The 17933-nt window shown below is 48.1% G+C and overlaps 1 protein-coding gene and 1 long non-coding RNA gene across 2 annotated transcripts; both read left to right on the top strand.

Annotated features, from left to right (window-relative positions):
* Positions 1-8738: 8738 nt before the first annotated feature.
* LOC124705461 lies at positions 8739-10064 on the top strand. The gene is made up of 2 exons (XR_007004023.1): positions 8739-9058; positions 9638-10064. It is a non-coding gene; the product is annotated as an uncharacterized LOC124705461 (long non-coding RNA).
* Positions 10065-13230: 3166 nt separating this feature from the next.
* On the top strand, positions 13231-17509 carry LOC124648336. The gene is made up of 4 exons (XM_047188120.1): positions 13231-13611; positions 14911-15107; positions 15614-17107; positions 17427-17509. The coding sequence occupies exons 1-3, from the start codon at positions 13231-13233 to the stop codon at positions 17091-17093; spliced, it is 2058 nt and encodes a 685-aa protein (XP_047044076.1). The 3' UTR covers positions 17094-17107; positions 17427-17509.
* Positions 17510-17933: the final 424 nt, after the last annotated feature.

Here is a 17933-nt window from a genome sequence, read left to right as displayed (position 1 = left end):
TTTGCCCCACAAAAATCAGTTATATTAGTAAGAAGTTGACCTTGACAGATTAAAACAATGTTAAATGATAGGGCAAAAACTTTTGAATATATATAAGGCAAAAAAGTAACTTATATGAAGGAATAAATGAGAGTAGTGGATTTCAAATGCCATGTATTTGGAATTATTGTTCAGTAACATAGGATACTCATTACCTTACTGGTTGTTTAGGCAATGACGTCTTCCATATAATTGCGGGGCACAAAAAAGTTGAAGAACTCCGAGGACTCTATAATTTATAAAATCCCACTACTTGCCGAGATCCTTCGCCGGCTTCCGTGCTCCTAGTCAATGGGAGCATATAGAAATTAAACATGAGCAAAATTTGTTTTTAGATAAGTATTACCTCACTCTTGCAAAGAAAAAGTATTACCTCCTATCCTGCCTCATACTACCGCCTATTAGCACATTTGAATGGGTTGCTGACTTGCAAATATTCGAATGTGTTATAAACTTGTGAACATTGGAATATGTTGTGAGCCTGTAATGTATTGTATCGGTGTTTCCGCACGATCAGCTCCATGTAGTAATGCTTATATTTGACTGGAAAGTTTTAGTTTCTTTGCGGCCTGCCCAGGCTTCGACAAATTGCTGGATCCGCCTCTGAGTATATATGCAAATATATTTCTAGCTAGAGTGGGAAAAAATACCAATATGCAGTGTAGTAGAGAGTTAAGGCGACACTGCGGTATACCTATCGGTCACACCTGCCGTGGTTACCGTCCGAGTGTGCCTCCCCTTCGGAAATCAGAATGAGGCCATTCTCTTCCTTCTCGCCTGAGCCTCGGCTTCAAAACGATGCACACAACATCCATGACGTCCATCGATCAGAAGCTAGCTAGCTTTGGGGAATTGGGGTAGACGAAAAAGGAAAGGACGGCTTAACAAAAATATGTCCGACTCCGAATCCATATAGGCTGTAGCCATTGACCCGGCCGCGCGCGTCCTATTCCTAATCCTACCTTGTTACGTATTCGATGTATATGCCCACGCCCGTAATATATAGGGATGCTCCTTAATTCGTAGATCGATCTATCCATCGTGATGGAAGAGTCGTCGACAACTCCCTCGGACGATGTCGTCGGCGAGATCCTCCTGCGCATCCACGACATAGCCACCCTCTTTCGTTGCGCCGCTACCTGCAAGAGCTGGCGCCGCCGCATTGCCAATCCCTACTTCCTCCTCCGGCGCCAGTGGCCGCCCTCCCCCGTCGTCGGCTTCTTCACCAAGCGATGCCCCGGCACAGAGACGAGCCCCCCGGACTCCTCCTCCAGCCAGCTCGCCTTTGTCCCGTTACCTGGGCCTTCGCTGCTCGGCAATCGTCCCCGTGCCCTCAGCTCCTTCATCCGTTCCGATGATGCCGCTGCCGCGGCTGTCGCCGACGGTGCCACGCCGCTCACCACGCGCGGCGGCCTCCTCCTCGTGCGCCTGTACTCGATCGACGACGACCTGAATCGCAGAACCTTCAGCTTCCCGCCCGTGTTCAACCCTATCGTCCGCCTGGCCGTGTGCAACCTGTTTGCTGGCACGTGGGACGTGCTGCCGGAGCTAAACTGCCAAACCCGGTTCCGTCCCGGCAACAGATACGGCTGCGACATCATACCGAGCGTGGCCGGCGACGGTAGCCCGACCTTCAAAGTGCTAATGGTCGGCGCGGACAAGGACGAGTTCAACCTCCACACTTTTGTGTCCGGCGAGGCGAGCTGGAGGGCCCCTACGAAGTGCTTCGACATGATGGAGGGTGGTATGTTGTCAATGGAGAACGCAGGAGGAGCCGTCGTGTGCGGAGGCTATGCGCACTGGCTGTTTGCCAGCGAGTCGAACCACTTCCACGTCCTCAACGTTGACGTCGAGACAGGGCATGTCTCGTCGACGAAGCTCCTTTGCCCGACAAGAGATGCGTTCTGGCAGGTGGATCTGGATGACTATGACGCTGCAATGGAGCACAATCAGCGTGTACTACATGACCTTACGGACGCGAACCGTCTTGTCACCACATCGAACGGCACACGCTTGTCGCTGTGCACGTACCGTGGCCGTCGTCTGGAGATCTGGACTCGGCACCAAGACGATGGACATGAGAGAGGAGATGGTGAGGCAGACTGGCGCCACACCGCAGGGGAGACCGACCACAAACTGAGTGAGGTAATCCAACAGCTTGAACGGCCGTCATGCATTTGGTCGGGAGAGAGGAGCGGCACGATGCTCATCAGGGAGTGCCCCGGAGAACGCGTTTTCATTGCTCATCTCGACACTGGAACATTAGAAGAGGCAACGGACCAGTTTCCTGACCAGCCTCGTAACGGGATTACTCCATGGCACGACTGGCACATTAATTTGGTGTGAACAGACGAGGAGGAGATGGAGTGATGGCGACCCGCGCGTCCGAGCTGGACACACGACGGAGCTGGAGCTGGAGCTGGATCGATCGTTCATGTCGCCTCCCTCCCTCTGCGTGTTTGCTCGGTTCCGCCCTTCCCTCCATTTCCTCTCTCCCGCACCATGCGGCAGCGACGAGACACACACACACGTGCACATGTACAGCTAGCTGCGCATTGCTTTGGCTTGTTTCACATAATAAATAAATACTCCTTCATCATTAATTAATGCAACCATCTTTCATCCATCGCGCGCGGGTTTCTTCTGCGTACACCTACGCCGTCTGTCGCGAGCGCTAAAGCAGCATTGAGATCGACACACGCATACACACGCGAGGTTGCGTACGTGCATCAATTCCTACCTCGTGCTCTTCAATTAAGAATACACACGACATATGCAATTCGATTCGTATCAGCTACCGTTCAGTGGCCTATTTTTTTTCCTCTCCCGCACCTGCAAAAAAATGATTTGTTTTCATTTTTTAGCATGCTAGTTGCAGCGACGAGAGGCACACGTGCACATGACATGTACGTACGCACGCGCGCATTGCTTTCTTCTTTCTTTCTTTCTTTGTTTGATTGAGCTAAATATAAAGGCCTAGTACTTACTGCATGCACCGATGCACGTGTTTGATTTCAAGGAGATCGATCAATCGATGAGTTGGGCCGGTGGTCGCCTCCATCGGTCCACACAACCCAAACATTTTCAAAGCACCTCGGCCCGATTTTAATTTATTTGTTTCCTGTCCTATCGCGCCCTCGCGGGATATACTATAAGATGTCGACTCCAAAGTAAGAAGCTCACTTAATTAATTAATGCATCCATCTTTCTTAATTTTGACACCCCATCCATCGCGGCCAATTAAGACCATCACGCGCTATCCATTAGTTGATCAATCGCGGGAGCAAACCACAACAGTGAGGAACCCTAGCGCCGCCCCATCGCGTTAGCCGCGCGCACTGCCGCCGCCGCCCCAAAGCCGGCTATCTCAGCCGCCAGGGAAGCCTCTCCATCATTTGCTCCTCCTGCCTCCACGTCGCGCCCGCCAAGCATCGTCGGTCATGACCCAATATTGACATGCGTGTCAAGGTGCATCGCCGCCCAGTGCAAAGTCCGGCACCGGGCAAAACACTAGAAAATAACGGTGTCTCTAGGCCAATTTTCCTATATAAGAGCACTTCCAGCCGTCTCCTCGACAAGGTCACCACGAGCATTTTTTTTCATCCGGACAGCGAAAAATGGTCCAATCGCGTCCCAGGATCCTCGTTTTCGCCCGGATTTAGGCTTTCATACATCCGGCGCGCCCATGCCAACCCCGCCCCCCCGGAGCGCTCTCGGGGAGTCCGGAGGAAACAAAAGCGCGGGAATCATCGAGGAAAGTTCCCGCGCGCTTGGTGACCCCGACTTGTCGGCGAGAAAGGCCGATCGTCGTCCTCATCGCCTCGTCTTCCGTGCGCTATAAAAGCCTGCCGCCGATCAGTTGTCGCCGCGACACCTAGCTTCCACGCGGCGAGTTAATACCGTCTCCTCGAATTCATGCGCTGCTCCCCTCTATTTATCGCGGAGCTACCGCGCATGCCCGCATTCACCACCGCCGCCCCTCTCTCTCCACTTTTCTCTAGTCGAAAAAGCCTCGGCTCCAATGGCGAATCGTCTCCTCCGCGACGGCGCAACGAACAACGGCTTCGGCCGGCGGTCCGTCCAACAGTGGGAGGGCGGCTCTTGTACATGGCGGGCTAGCCGCCGAACTTCCGCGCGCCTGGAGGCCGGTTGGCGGCTATGCGCGGGAGGCGTGCCGATCCCGCCGCCTCCGCAAGGCGACGCCCTGGTGCCGGAGATCGAGGCGGTGCTCGCCACCATGAGCGACGAGCAGCCGCGCCAACCGGCGCTTCTTCCTAGAGAATTACGAGGTTTGGATGCAATTCTTCCGCGACAGTACGACCGCGAACTTGCCGTGTACGACGGTCCTCCTCCCCTCCCGCACGTAACATCGCCCTCCCCATGGACGCGGCGCTCGCCTCGGTCTATGCATGACTATGAGAGGGAGGAGGCGGAGCAGACAACGGTGCCTTCCGGACCCGGCAGCCGCGCCGCACCTGGGTCGCTCATCAAGCCGGAGGACAACAGCGAGGATGAGTGGTATCGGTCGGCGCTATCACGCCACGGCGACCCCGACCAAGGTTCCGGCCGTTGGGGAGCCCCCGGCCGTAGCAGCAGCCAGCAGGCGCCGACACCCAAGGACGACGGCGACTGCAGCGACGACGGCGGCGACTACACGGCGTTCTACCGCCATTTCGGCATGTGGAACGCCGTGATTTTTTATGGTTAGTTTATATTCCCTCTAGTCGAATTTAAATATATTACGAATTCGGCCTATATATGTACGAACTCACCTAGATATGTTAAATATCTCTAAATTTAGGTTAAGTTTGAACGTATTTCGTCTTGTTATGTTTGAATTCGCCATTTCGCCTGCATTCCCTTGGGCTCATCGCTAGGAAACTGGGTCTCCCGGGCCAAAATTTACATCCATCCGGCGCTATTTAGCGCCGGATTTCGGCCTGGGGAACCCCAACGATGACTAGAGGTGCTCTAATACTCATCATTCGTGGAATAATATACCGATCCATCTAGCTAGGCTTTTTCTTTTTCGCTACTTTCACTTAATATTCAAATTTCGCCAACTTTCATCTAAATTCATACTAAATTTTGGATGAACTAATTCCTAAATTACTTTCAAGATTCCGTTCATCTCGGTGAGTGTTGGAGATCTCTGCTATAAGTGTAGAATCTTTCTACGATTAGTTCACTGTGTGACGTGATCACGATTTCAAAATGGGAAGGGTTACCCACTGTTCCTTGCGAGATTTCATGTGCCCCAACTAATCAGGTCAATGTCGTCTAGGTTCTCATTTTTTTGGCCACTTTCAACTTATTCAAATTTCATCCACTTTCAACTAATCAGGTCCCTCCCACCCAATCAGGTCCAGTGAATAAAATGAGAAAAAGGAGATGATCGCCCACCCACCACACCCGATCAGGTGCAGCGAAGAAAATGAGAAAAAGGAGATCTACTCGATCCCCAATTCCCCGCCTCACTTGTCTCTCGGACACCTTCCCACACCCTTCCAATGCCGTCTAGGTTCTCAATTTTTTGGCCACTTTCAACTCATTCAAATTTCATCCACTTTCAACTAATCAGGTCCCTCCCACCCAATCAGGTCCAGTGAATAAAATGAGAAAAAAGGAGATGATCGCCCACCCACACCCAATCAGGTGCAGCGAAGAAAATGAGAAAAAGGAGATCTACTTGATCCCCAATTCCGCGCCTCAGTTCTCTCTCGGACACCATCCCACACCCTTCCAATGCCGTCTGGGTTCTTAATTTTTTGGCCACTTTCGACTAATTCAAATTTCGTCCACTTTCATCTAAATTTTGGGTGCAAAATTATTTGTGAGATTTCGTTGATCTAGGATAGTGGCGGGATTCGAGAAGCTCATGACGGCGGCACTACCATGATCTTGGCTGACTCCATGACACGTCTTCTTCTCGTGCCGGTGGAGACGACGACCACCATCGCCTAATTCGCCGAATACATCCGACCGGGCACGGCCTCGCGACCTGTATGAGCAAGCCATGAAATCCATGCAATTCTCATTAATTCTTGCACCCATTTGTACAATCGATCGATGCGACCTATTTCTCGCTCTCGTTTCAGTCCACGCAGCCCACAAAAACTACAGCTAAACAACACCTCTCACGCAAAATACTACCGTGAATCTTTCTACGCTATAGTTCAATACGTGGGACGATTGCTTGCGTGATTTCAAAACTGGAAGGGTTACCGATTGTTTCTTGCGCGATTTCATGTGCCCCTCCCCCCGCAAATCAAAAGTTGTGATTTCTTGTGACTTCCCTCTTTTCTTGTGTTATAATAGTTAATAGGAACATGAACTGGCCAAAACAAGGCCAAGTTCTTACAATAGTTGTGTCGGTGGCCTCGAACTAAGTTTCACAATATACGTCCATAATCTTCATGATCAATAGTCACATGGGTGAATTAAGTGCCCTTCACATGTATTTGCTTTTAACCAAGCACATTGAATATTGTATGTGTGTCACGGTCATTGCGGAAAACGGGCAGGAAAACTACGAAAACAAAAACCGTGTCCTCAAAAGTGATAGCTTTTGATTACGAGAACTACGTTTTCGACGATATAGGGCTAGTTACAAAGGTATCGACAAGCTCTATGTAGTCACAACCGCCACCAATGGACATCGAAACATGATCACTCTAGAAGATCAACTGAATATTCTAAGGGAGGGCGACACGGGAAATGCGACATCCGTGTTATTTGATGTCCTTCTTTCGGCACTTCTTATTTCTCGCGCCCTCGACTGGCATGTGGCGTGCAGTCCCATCATGGCATGTGCAATGAGATGATCTCTATGTTTTTTTGAAGTCCTCCATAACTATTCATCATGGCATGTGCAATGAGATGATCTCTATGTTTTTTTGAAGTCCTCCATAACTATTCTTGACCACATGCGCTACATCGTAGTGGGATATTCAGAATAACCACCACAATTGTTCGAGTTGCAAGGTCGCCACAAATAGTACTTTATGATTATGGATTTAAAAATTTTGGACGGTGCCGAAAATTTACCGAAGGAGCGAAAGGGAGGGGCGGCAGAGCGGGAAAAGCTTTGTACTCCTACTGAGCTGAGCGGGAATCGAATCAATTTTCGAACAAAGATCCCGCCAGCGGAATTTGAGTCGTTTTGGGCTCCATTCATCCACGTATGTGAAAACAAATGAGCCTTATTCCCCACCCACTTCTCACTTCTCGATCCCCAATTCCCCACCTCACTTCTCTCTCAGACGCCGTCCACCCTTCCAATCCCGCCGACGGCGTGGCTCCTGCCCAGCTTCGACGGCGGCCCAGCTCCTCCCCGCCCACGGTAGTTCTCCCATCCACCGGCCTTTCCTCCCCTATGGCCCTACGCGCCCACATCGGCCAAATCATAGCCGGCCGGAGTCCGAGCTGTTGAGTATGGCGCCGCCGCGTCTGCTCAGGCGCCAGCGTGGCCGTCCGACTGCCCCCTCCCACGATCCGCCGGCCGGCGCGCCTGGTGTCCGTGTGAGGCACCTGCACGCCGGCGAGGCCTCCAGGACGCTGGTGTCCTCCTCCCCCGCAGCATCGCCACGAAGACCCCCAGCAAGGAGACGCCGTCGACAATAAAGACCCACAACAGAAGGTCTATTTTTCCCCCTCTTCTGCTTACACTCCAAAATCGACGCAGTGTCAAATTGTCTAAATGCCTTTCTTTGTGTGCTACTGCATCTGTGCACACATGTCAAAATTGAAGAGCTAGCTAGCGGAAATGTAAAAACCATGGGCCTTTTTTGGATGGCCGCAGCATATCTGTTCACTACGATGAAGAGACTCGCTGCTGCAGTCTGGTCTGGTGATGCCAATTAGCTAATTATTATCCAGGGCTTTGTTTATGTGTAACCGTATCTCTGCACCCATCTATCTAGCAGCAGTAGTGTAGCCTTTGAAAAGAATTGTGCTTTCGTGCAGCACCATATGTGTTCACTAGATTGAAGACACCTCTTTGCTTGCTCGTGTCGTGCCAAGATTAATTGCTTTTGTAGTTACACACTCTTTGCTTGCACTCTTACTAGTATGACTTTCCTTGCTTAAGTTGCAAACTCATCTGATAGTATGTTCATGTCTGCTGTCTTACCCATACATTTTTATGGAATTTTCTAGATTTTTTCCAAGACAAACCATCATTTGAGTTCTGCAGTACGGCCCATACATTTTTATGGAATTTTCTAGATTTTTTCCAAGACAAACCATCATTTGAGTTCTGCAGTACGGGCGATTAATTGAATTGCACGGATTAAGCTAGCTAGGCTTTTGATTGATCTCAGCTCATGCGTACTGCCATCTATCTCTTTCACTTGGCTGAGCTATTTTCCTACTTTAGGCTGGTAAGTAAAGTGAAAAGGTAAAGGTTTTAAAACATGTCTTTCGACGCCAGTAATTATGAAGGCAACATTATTTACATATCTCAATGCTACATCTTCCTGTCTATAGTAGTACTTGAGATGGACAGAGAAATGGAGTAACTTCTGTAGTGTTTATTTGTGTGGGGTGCATTTGTAGAAAGGACTGGTCTGTCTGTCAACCAGCTAATTACCATGATTTTGTTACTAACATAAATAGCAGCATTAGTTTTCAGGTTTCTAATTAAAGACTATGGGTGATAACTAACATGAACAATTAATTTTGAATGTAAATGCAGGATCATACGCTGTCCACGAGTCTGAAGATACTATCAGACCTGAACTCCTGCTTGGCTGAGGCAGTGAGTTCACCATGCTGCAAAAGCCATGGCGTGCTATCGTGGCAATTTCTGTCAGGTGACTCCTCAGGTTCCCTTGTTGCTATTGTTATCTGGTAGCACTCTTGCAATTGGTTGGAATGAATTTTCGAGTAGGCTCTATCCTTTTCTTCTAAAGTTCAGTGTTTGCTTTGCTGAATATTATGTTTTCTTCTTGTTTGAGGATAACTAGGAGCACTAAACGACAGCAGTGACCTTCTCATGTTCGACTCCCATGTGTTTGGGGTGAGTTTCTGGTTCTCACTTGTCTCCTCATGGAGCTGTTTCTTATTTGGGCAATCACACTCCAAATAAAAAACAGCTTCTCAAGTTCTCATGGCAATGCGCCTCCATTGTGTGTGACCCAGAAATTAAGCCTCCCCGGCTCCTGTGGCCAATGTATATAAAATTGCGGTTTCAGTCCTTGTACTGCTAAGTGACATTTGTTGTTAACTGACGCCTCTGATTAGTTATTAGAATTTTGATGTTTGCTGTGTGATGAAAGTCTGAAAAATAGGTATGTTCATGCCCAAATTTCGAGCCCACATGGAGCTAATAGTGATTGACGAACTAGATTAGTAAGCTATCTGTTGTCATATTTTATTTTGCTTAAAAGAGAAATCTGGAATTTGCTCTTGAGGAGGTTCCCTAGGACAAGTTGTCACGTACTTAACTGGCTTCAAATCCGCATTTATCTGTTGCACTTCAAGTATATGTAGCTGGTAATATATCTTTGTGATCCTGCAATTTTGTTCAGCAAGTGCTTATCTACTAGTTGTATTTCCAGGTTTTTGAGTTTTGATCTCCCATGCTACTGTGTTACAGGTTGGTTGGATCAAGTTGGTGCATTGGAGGATGAGACGTTTCTGAGGATTAAGCAGCGAGGACAGGGACACAACTTCCTCGCTGCCCACCTGTCTATGCAGCTTGGGCTGCTTTGGCGTCCAAGTTCTCGCAGCTGTTGCTGCCACTTCGCCCGCGGGCTGTGTCGCTCTTCTTGTGATGTTGAGCAGTCGTCGACATGGCAGTAGCATGCATTGTTGTGATGCTCCAGGTTGAGGAGTTTTTAATAGCAGTCTAACTGCCCCTTCATTTGCTGGAAGTTTGATTCTTAGCTCAGCCGTTTGCACTTATATATTGTGGTATGTTGTTTGACCTGTGATCTGGAGCGTCAGAACATGTGTAAAGGTCCTGGCAATTTTTCTGTGAATGTTGGTACGAAGTAGTTAAACTTGCATTGCTTAACTTCTAATTTCTTCTCTGATCATAATATCTGAATTAGTTGCTTAGGCATGCTCGCTTTACTTTGCTCATCGGCCAGTACATGCCTACTCGCCTACGTATATGGCCAAGTCTGTGGATTTCCATTAAAAAGCCAGAAAAGGAAAATGTGGAGAGTTGGGCAGCCTGCTATCGGGACAGATTGGCCTGGCTCGACCAGCTGCTGCTATGGGTGCAATTTTTGGCGGGGAAAAAAGAGTTGGCCATGCAACACCCATGCGGAGAGTAGAAGCCATGTAGACCATGCTGGGAACGAGCACCGGATGGATGCCTTGGTAACCATGAGCATGTGCGCCTCTTGGGAAAGGCTGGAGAGAAGCCCCATAGGTTGCAGAACGAACAAGTTCCACGCGCAAAGTGTGTTTTCGATGAATTTTATAGAAATCTGTATTTACGCGAAACAAGGAGCCCAAATCGGCTTTGCTTCTTTTGACACTTATAGCTACCAGAAAAGGGGCATGCAATGTAGGACCTAGTTTTTGGCGCCTCCCTAACTCTACCCTTTTCGACTACTGTCGGGCTTCTCTGGCCTCGCATCTGTGCTCCGAGAGTCGAGTGATTCTCGTTTGGTTTGATAATGAAAATGAAGTATCTACATAAAGAAGACACGGGAGTTAAAATAAGTAGAGGAGTATCGGTACGCGAGGGGGGCGGGGAGGCTTTTTTTCCAAGGCCGTGCATGGCTGCTATCTCAAGTGCAGCATCCTAAAAATGGCTCGTGTGCCATGTTAGCCCTAGCTTCTATAGAGCATGCAACGTTGTCGGGACATCCCCGACCAGGGCCCATACACAATAGTTAGGACGCGCGAGTGTAACTTTAGGCGGGAAAATAGAGCTAGCCATGCAAGGTCCATGCAGAGAGTAGGTGCGCTATAGCTTCTGGCGGGAACAATAGAGTAGACTATGCGGGGGAATGGGCGCCCGAATGGACGCCATGTGCGGCCTCTCCAGAAGTCTAAAGAGAAGCCTCGTAGCTTGCAGAACGTGAAGACTCAACAAAAAAAGGTCTAACTTTAGCATGTGGAGTCCGCTTTCCATGAATTTTATATCGATTGGTACCTACGCGAAACAAGGATCCAGACTCTCGTTTGGATTCGCTGCTTTTGGCGCTTCTAGCTACTCGAATGTGGGCCTGCAATGTGGGGCTACATTCCAGCGCACCCTAGCTCTGCCCCTTTCGACTAGCGGCAATTCTTGTTTGGTTTGATAATGCAAAGAAAGTATCTACTTGAGGAATCACCAGAGTAAAAGTAAGTAGAGGAGTACCATCTCATGTGCCGCATCATAAAAGGGCTCTTGTGCCATGTTAGCCCGACCGGGATCTGTATGCAATAGTTATGATGCACTGGTGACCGGTGCAACTTTTGGCGGGAAAATAGAGTTTTCCATGCAAGACCCATGCAGAGAATAGGTGTTCTATAGACCATGCGGGGAAAGATTGCGCCTCGGTAACCTCAAGCATAGAAGGGGAGGTCAAGGCAGAGGCAAATCAAAAGAGAAGGTCGGGGTAGATCTTGGATCTCCATTCCCTCAGCTCTTCTTCTACTTCGTTTGTTTCTTCCCACCTACTTTCTCGGATTTCTTGGATCTCGTGGTGGTACCTACGAAACGAAGATTTGGTTCATACCCAGCATTTTCTAATCAATCATAAGAGAATAATTAAAAATTACAAACACAAGGAAAAAATAATCACAAAATAGTATGTCTAACTATTTGTTACTTCTCAAAGGTTACTCTCTCACTAATACATACCCTCTTCTCCTATATTGGAGGTCTCTGATTTAGTAAAGCTTTGTATTAAATAATTGACCGGATGCGATGAAACGATAAGGGCATGTACAATGGTGTCTAATCAGCCGACCGTAACAATGACCACGTAGCAAAATATCTGATGTGAAAGAGAGAGAAACAACCCGACTGTAAAATTACAGACCGTCGGAACCCGTAAAACTCGCTGGTTAGCGACGGCCATTTCCCTGTTGTACGAGGGTGTCCGCAGTCGACAGTTTTCTCTTCCACGATATATCCAATTTCTCAGTCCTTCTCCCCTGGTCTCGTTTGGGAATCCACGGCGTCCAAATAACTCAAATCAGCTCCCGTCCGTGGCATGCTTGATGAAGTATTGAAACTGTTGATTGCAAGGAATATGCATGTAGCTAGGAGGCGTCGCCGACGGCTGGCCGGCACCGGCGACTAGCGGACGAGGATGCAACCTGCTCGGCGCCATAGGATGATATTGAGTACCTGCTCCTCCGCTGGTGGCCAAGAACATCAAGGCCCTGCTCACACGCCTCAATGTACTGATTAGTCCAGCAATTCTTTCAATCTTTGCCGAGCCCAGCGTTTCTAGTGGTAATGTCAATTCTTTGGTTTGTTTGATCCGGAGCGCACTGATCCGTATGTTCTTTGCGTTGGGAGGAGATACAGCAGTTGATATTCTCTATGATTCCCGAAATTGTAGGCTCCTAGATATAGACACCCAATAGACAAGCCACTGTAAAGGGTGTCATTAGGGCTGTCTATACATGACATGGACAGAAATTACAGTAGCCGTCTAAACTGTTGTACATGCCCTAAAGATAGTCCGAGCAGCGAGGCAGCCGTGTCTTGACGTGTCAAGTCGAGCAGGTCACAGTAGGTCGTTGGCCCGTGGCGGCAACGACATGATCAGGTCGTCAAATTCGCAAAAAAAAAAAGATCAGGCCGTCAAGCGTTGGCAGCTGGGTGCGATTTGATCAAGGGCTCGAGCCTTGAGGTGTCCATGATAACATGATCCTGTAATCCGTTTTTAGGAAAAAAAATGCACGCTCGCTAGTTACGGCTGCATGCATGCGAGCAAACTAAACAAGCAAGCACTTGAGCTGTGTCTTTGGTGGCTTTGTCCATTACTAGCTGGGTGTGGCTTGCCTACGCCCCGACGGTAGTTCCTGCTTTGAACCGTAGCTGCTTCGGATGCACCTTGCTCTTTTTACCCTACACATTTTTCATCCAAATACCGATCATAATACTCACCCTCCCGTAATGAACGCACATCATGGAACTAAAAAGAATAATCTCCTTTCTTCGCCTCCTTCGGCCAGTGGCCGGCCCCTTTCCATCGGTTCATCCAATCATCGATATGCTTCGTGCTGGACACCATGGTCGGCGCTTACATTCGTGTTTCTTTGTACGTGCGCCTTCCATGTCCTCAACACCCAAAGCGCTACCTCTTCGAGCACGCTGCCGACAGGTCGTCTTTGCGCTCATCTAATGCCACGTGTGTGGGGTTCTCCTACTGCAACATCAAGCTCAATAATGTCCGCCATGATGCCAACGACAACCTAATTAAGGTCTGGAAGTTCGGCATGGCCTTGCCGCACAAACGACAACTAATCGCCTGCATGAGGCCCGACTTCCTCTGCCGCAAGGCATACAATGGTGTCAACGTCGATGTCGAGTCATGGCGGTCCTATTCAACCTCCTTGTTGGCTGCTTGCCGTTCGACAACATTGCCAAGAGGTGCAAGAAGGCTCACCACCGTGAGTATGTTCTTTCTGACGTGGTTGTAATAGCCAGCACGCCTGCTCAACCCGAACCTATAGCTACCCGCTAGCTCTACCATTGCCAAGATCTCCAGCAACACGTGGTTCAAATGGTCGCTCAACCTCAGCTTGGAGCTCGGCAGCCTCCTTGGCGGTGGGCTATAGCGCGGCCTCGTATTCCAGGCCATGTCGCCCTGACCACTTTCGACATCATATGCATGTCTCCGAGGCTCGACTTGGCAGGTGATTGGCTCTCCGACGAGAACCAGGGGAGCCAAGAGAAGTAGTGTATGACCATGGCGTCACCGGAGCAGATGATGGTAGATGGTGGAGCAGCTCTTGGGAAATTGGGTGCAAACATGGTGGACCATGGCCGTTTCCAACTCCGAGTTTACACGGAGAGGGAGGAGAGAGAGAGAGAGAGAGAGAGAGAGAGAGAGAGAGAGAGAGAGAGAGAGAGAGAGAGAGAGAGAGAGAGAGAGAGAGAGAGAGAGAGAGAGAGAGAGAGAGAGAGAGAGATAGAGGATGTATTGGTATCGACAATGAAAAGCATCTGCTCAGGGTAAATTGAGGAAAGATGCACGATGCATGCCACAAGTAATGTGACTAGGACAAAGCGGCTAGGAATCGTGAGAAAATTTCAAGTGATACGAGCTTTAGGTAATACAATAGGAACCCACAGCTAGATTATTTGGCGCCATATAATTTGGTAGTAGTTAACTGTAAATAGCTATGGTACGACATCTATATATCTCAGAGGGACTCATGGATTCAGGTTTACAGTGGGTTAGGGAATTTGGCAGGAAATGAGCTTTGAAGGGGTGAAATGATGAAGTTCTAGGCGGGACCAATTAATTAAATATGTTGCTCATGTCCTGAAGGACCACAAGTATTGTTTTCATGCTATTAGATAATGGACCCCATATTCTCTTACCATCTCGTCCACCATCCGGCCTAAAGGGTGCAGCCGGCCTGGTTGTTACTATCTGGGAACTTGTGGCCCATTATATGTGTGGATGACTCAACACAAGTTGTGGCAAATGTTTAGTCCCACCTTGCTAGTCCAATGAAGTTGTGAGCACCTTATAAGGAGGGCTTCTTGTTGTCTTCTAAAATAGTAGGACCACCCCATGAAGTATGCATACATAGCGCGTGCGCTCGCGTGAATATTCGCGACTTAAGACTTTGGACGCTTGGCGACGGCGCGGCCTTGCTAATTTTACTTTTTTTTGTATTTGCATTTTTTAATATCATACTGTTACACAGATGTCTGGCTGGGTGTGTGTATCTCCACAGGTCTGCTGGTTGCTTCGTTTTGTAACAGGACCGTTGGCATATAGTGCTAATTACCGGCACGCATGTCACCTCTTTTCTGTTGTCGCAACCCACAAGCCTTGCCACGGTATGAACCTGGTGAACACCGCTACAAATGACTATCCCTACAACCCAGGCACAGGTTTCCACAGGGTCTACAGTAACCCAGGATCGCAGATGTATGTAGCGTTGGACGAGTTGTTTGAATTTTTACTGTTGAACTGGTACGGGCGGACGGTACGGACGGATTTACCCGGTATCAGTAACTTTTCGCTGTGTTCCGAAGTTTTGTGATGAAACTGGCATGGGCAGACGGTACAAACGGGTTTCTATGGCATTAGGTTTCTATGGTATTATACAACGATTACAGGCACAAACTTTGAATTCAAACGTGTAGAATCAAAAAGAAATTTCAAAAAACTATGAACTGATCTAGATAGTCAACATGAGAGATTCAGCCCTTCATTGCTGCAAATAACACATGGATCGGGTGAGAAACGTACCGTTGTGATCACCTAATTATCTCCATAACTAGTCATCACGACCACAGTTGTAGTTAATTTTTCTACTAAGAATATCTCGAAGAAATTTGGTATATGTAGGAACTAATATAACGTCTGCTAACGGAAGTTCTAGACAAAATTTACCAAGAGCATCAGCAAAAGCATCATAAAGGTGTTGGCAGGTCAGGGAAGAAGATAATCCTCACAACTTGCAAGCACAGGGTTCACGAGAAGTTTGAAAAGAAGGTTCACACTTACGACCTCAGTTCTCAGGATCTGGAGACCATTCTTTCTGTCACCGAGGAAAGCACATCGGCATACGGATTTATCTATGATAAACCACTTCCTTCAAGATTTGGTTTGTTTGAAGACTGCCTTGCTCCAATGCATAAAACAGATGAAGAGATAACCTTGTCGTCTACCCTGTCTAAGGCGGTAAAAGAGATCTTACTCCGCCTCCCAGCTAAATCAGTGGCACAGTCCAAATTGATCTGCAAGCAGTGGCTCAGGTTGATCAAGAGTGAAAGCTTCATATGGTCATACTTTGCGCATAAGAACATGGGCAGAAGTCCAAAGCTCATGCTTGTCGGTAAGGGTACTGGACAATCAGCCTTCTGTTTTGCTCCCTTGGATACATGGCTTAGTGAAGGTCCTAATCATTGTGTGTCGCTTGATACAAAGGTGGTTTGCTCCAAGCCTTGCCACGGGATGAACCTGGTGAGCACTGCTACAAATGACTATCTCTACAACCCAGGCACAGGTTTCCACAGGGTCTACCGTAACCCAGGACCGCAGATGTACCTAGCGTTGGGAAGCCAAAGAATTAATGCGTCAGAAAAACATGCATTTGCAGTTGGCGGCAAGAATGTTGGCCTGACTTTCGACCCTTTGTCTCGTGAGCATGTTATTGTGGAAATCGTCTATCACCAGAAGAACTTTCATTCTCGTGGATATAGGTCAGTATGCGAGCTGCGGTGGTGTAGCTCCACGGAGCTTGCCCATGAGTACTTGGTGCCGCTGCCGCCTCTGCCCGTGAATGACATGCCACCCGCCTATGTCGGAGGCGTGCTGTACTGGATGAGTGACCCAAGGCTGGGTCGGAGCTACGAACGAGCCATCGTCTCTTTCGATATCTCTACGAGACTTTTTGATACCATCCATTGCCCTTCGTGCATCACGGTATGGAGTAAGAGGAGCCCATGCAGTGCATTTGTGGTAGAGCTTCAGGGAGCATTATGCGCTGTTCTTGCAGATCCAGTGACAAACAGTTTAGACGTATGGAGGCTAGAGCGTGGGCGTTGCATATGGGGCAGAGCATGGGTGATTCGTTTGGAAGCGTCGCCTGACTATTCTCTTGTGACAAATGTTGTGGTGCCATTGGCTGTTGATCCCAAAGACGGGGGAATCCTGCTGAGCACTGGCAGAAAACTAGGTGTCTATGATCCGCTCAAGCAAACAATTCAGAGTCTGTATTCGCAAGATCAGTTACTGCTTGCCACAAGTTCGCCACACCTAGGAGTCCCTCAACGATCCAAGTTTACTTCATCGGAGGATAATTCAGCATTGGACAGTGAGATTCTGCCGCTTGTTCCTATGGTATATGAGGAGAGCTTGGCTTGTTATCCCCGTGTGGGCCTAGGAAGATGGTTGTCATTCTGCTGATTCATCGTCAAGTGGTAGCATTTCCATCATCATCTAGGCTGGTTATATTAAGTTTGAACCGCAACACTTCTTTTTGGTAATGTAATAGTGGGATCTTTTGGTGTAGAAGTGGTTACTGTCTAATATCCCTTCTCGGAGTACAAATGTTATCGCTATTTTGTTTTAAGATATAATAATGGTGTGTTCCTAATTATTATGATTTACACAAGTTATTGCAAACTTTGCAGTCCAATGCCACTGGCGGGAGAACTAAAATTCGTTAATTTGAGGGATTATGAAAATATATGTAAACATTGCATTATATTTTCTTGTGATGTGTTGATTTTTGGTCAGGTTACTGATGCAGATGGTCTGAAGTAGAATTTGCAGTCAAAAGAGAACTCATATGGAGTCATAGACTCACAAATTGATTTGTGGAGCACTACTACTATTACCTGTCAGACATTTGTGGATTATTTGTGTACGTGAGTCAGATTCAGCTTCGCCGCCTCAAACTGATATAGAGAGGCTAGCTGCTGCTCTTGATTTCCTATGGGTGGTCTTGACATTCGATTAGTCAGGTATATTCTGCAGCCTGAAACTATTTAATGGCCCAGTACGTGAATTTTCTTTGTATGTGCGAAAAAATCCATTTATCGTGTGTTAGCATTTGTTTGTTCAGCTCATGTAGCTGTACTGCTGGCGGATCTTGTGATATTTGTGATGTAGACTGCTGCTGTTCTATGGAAGAAACTGAAATGATGAACGTTAAGCAGAATCACAACATTAGACGGTGATACGTTTGGACAGTTTATTTGCCATCCAATCCTGTTAGTATCTTTTTAGATATTGCGGCTGCTA

This window comes from Lolium rigidum, chromosome 4 (genome assembly GCF_022539505.1).
Source record: "Lolium rigidum isolate FL_2022 chromosome 4, APGP_CSIRO_Lrig_0.1, whole genome shotgun sequence".
In the NCBI taxonomy this organism is placed as follows: domain Eukaryota; kingdom Viridiplantae; phylum Streptophyta; class Magnoliopsida; order Poales; family Poaceae; genus Lolium; species Lolium rigidum.
The sequence above is the reverse complement of the archived record's forward strand: the minus strand, read 5'-3'. Positions and strand labels throughout refer to the sequence as shown.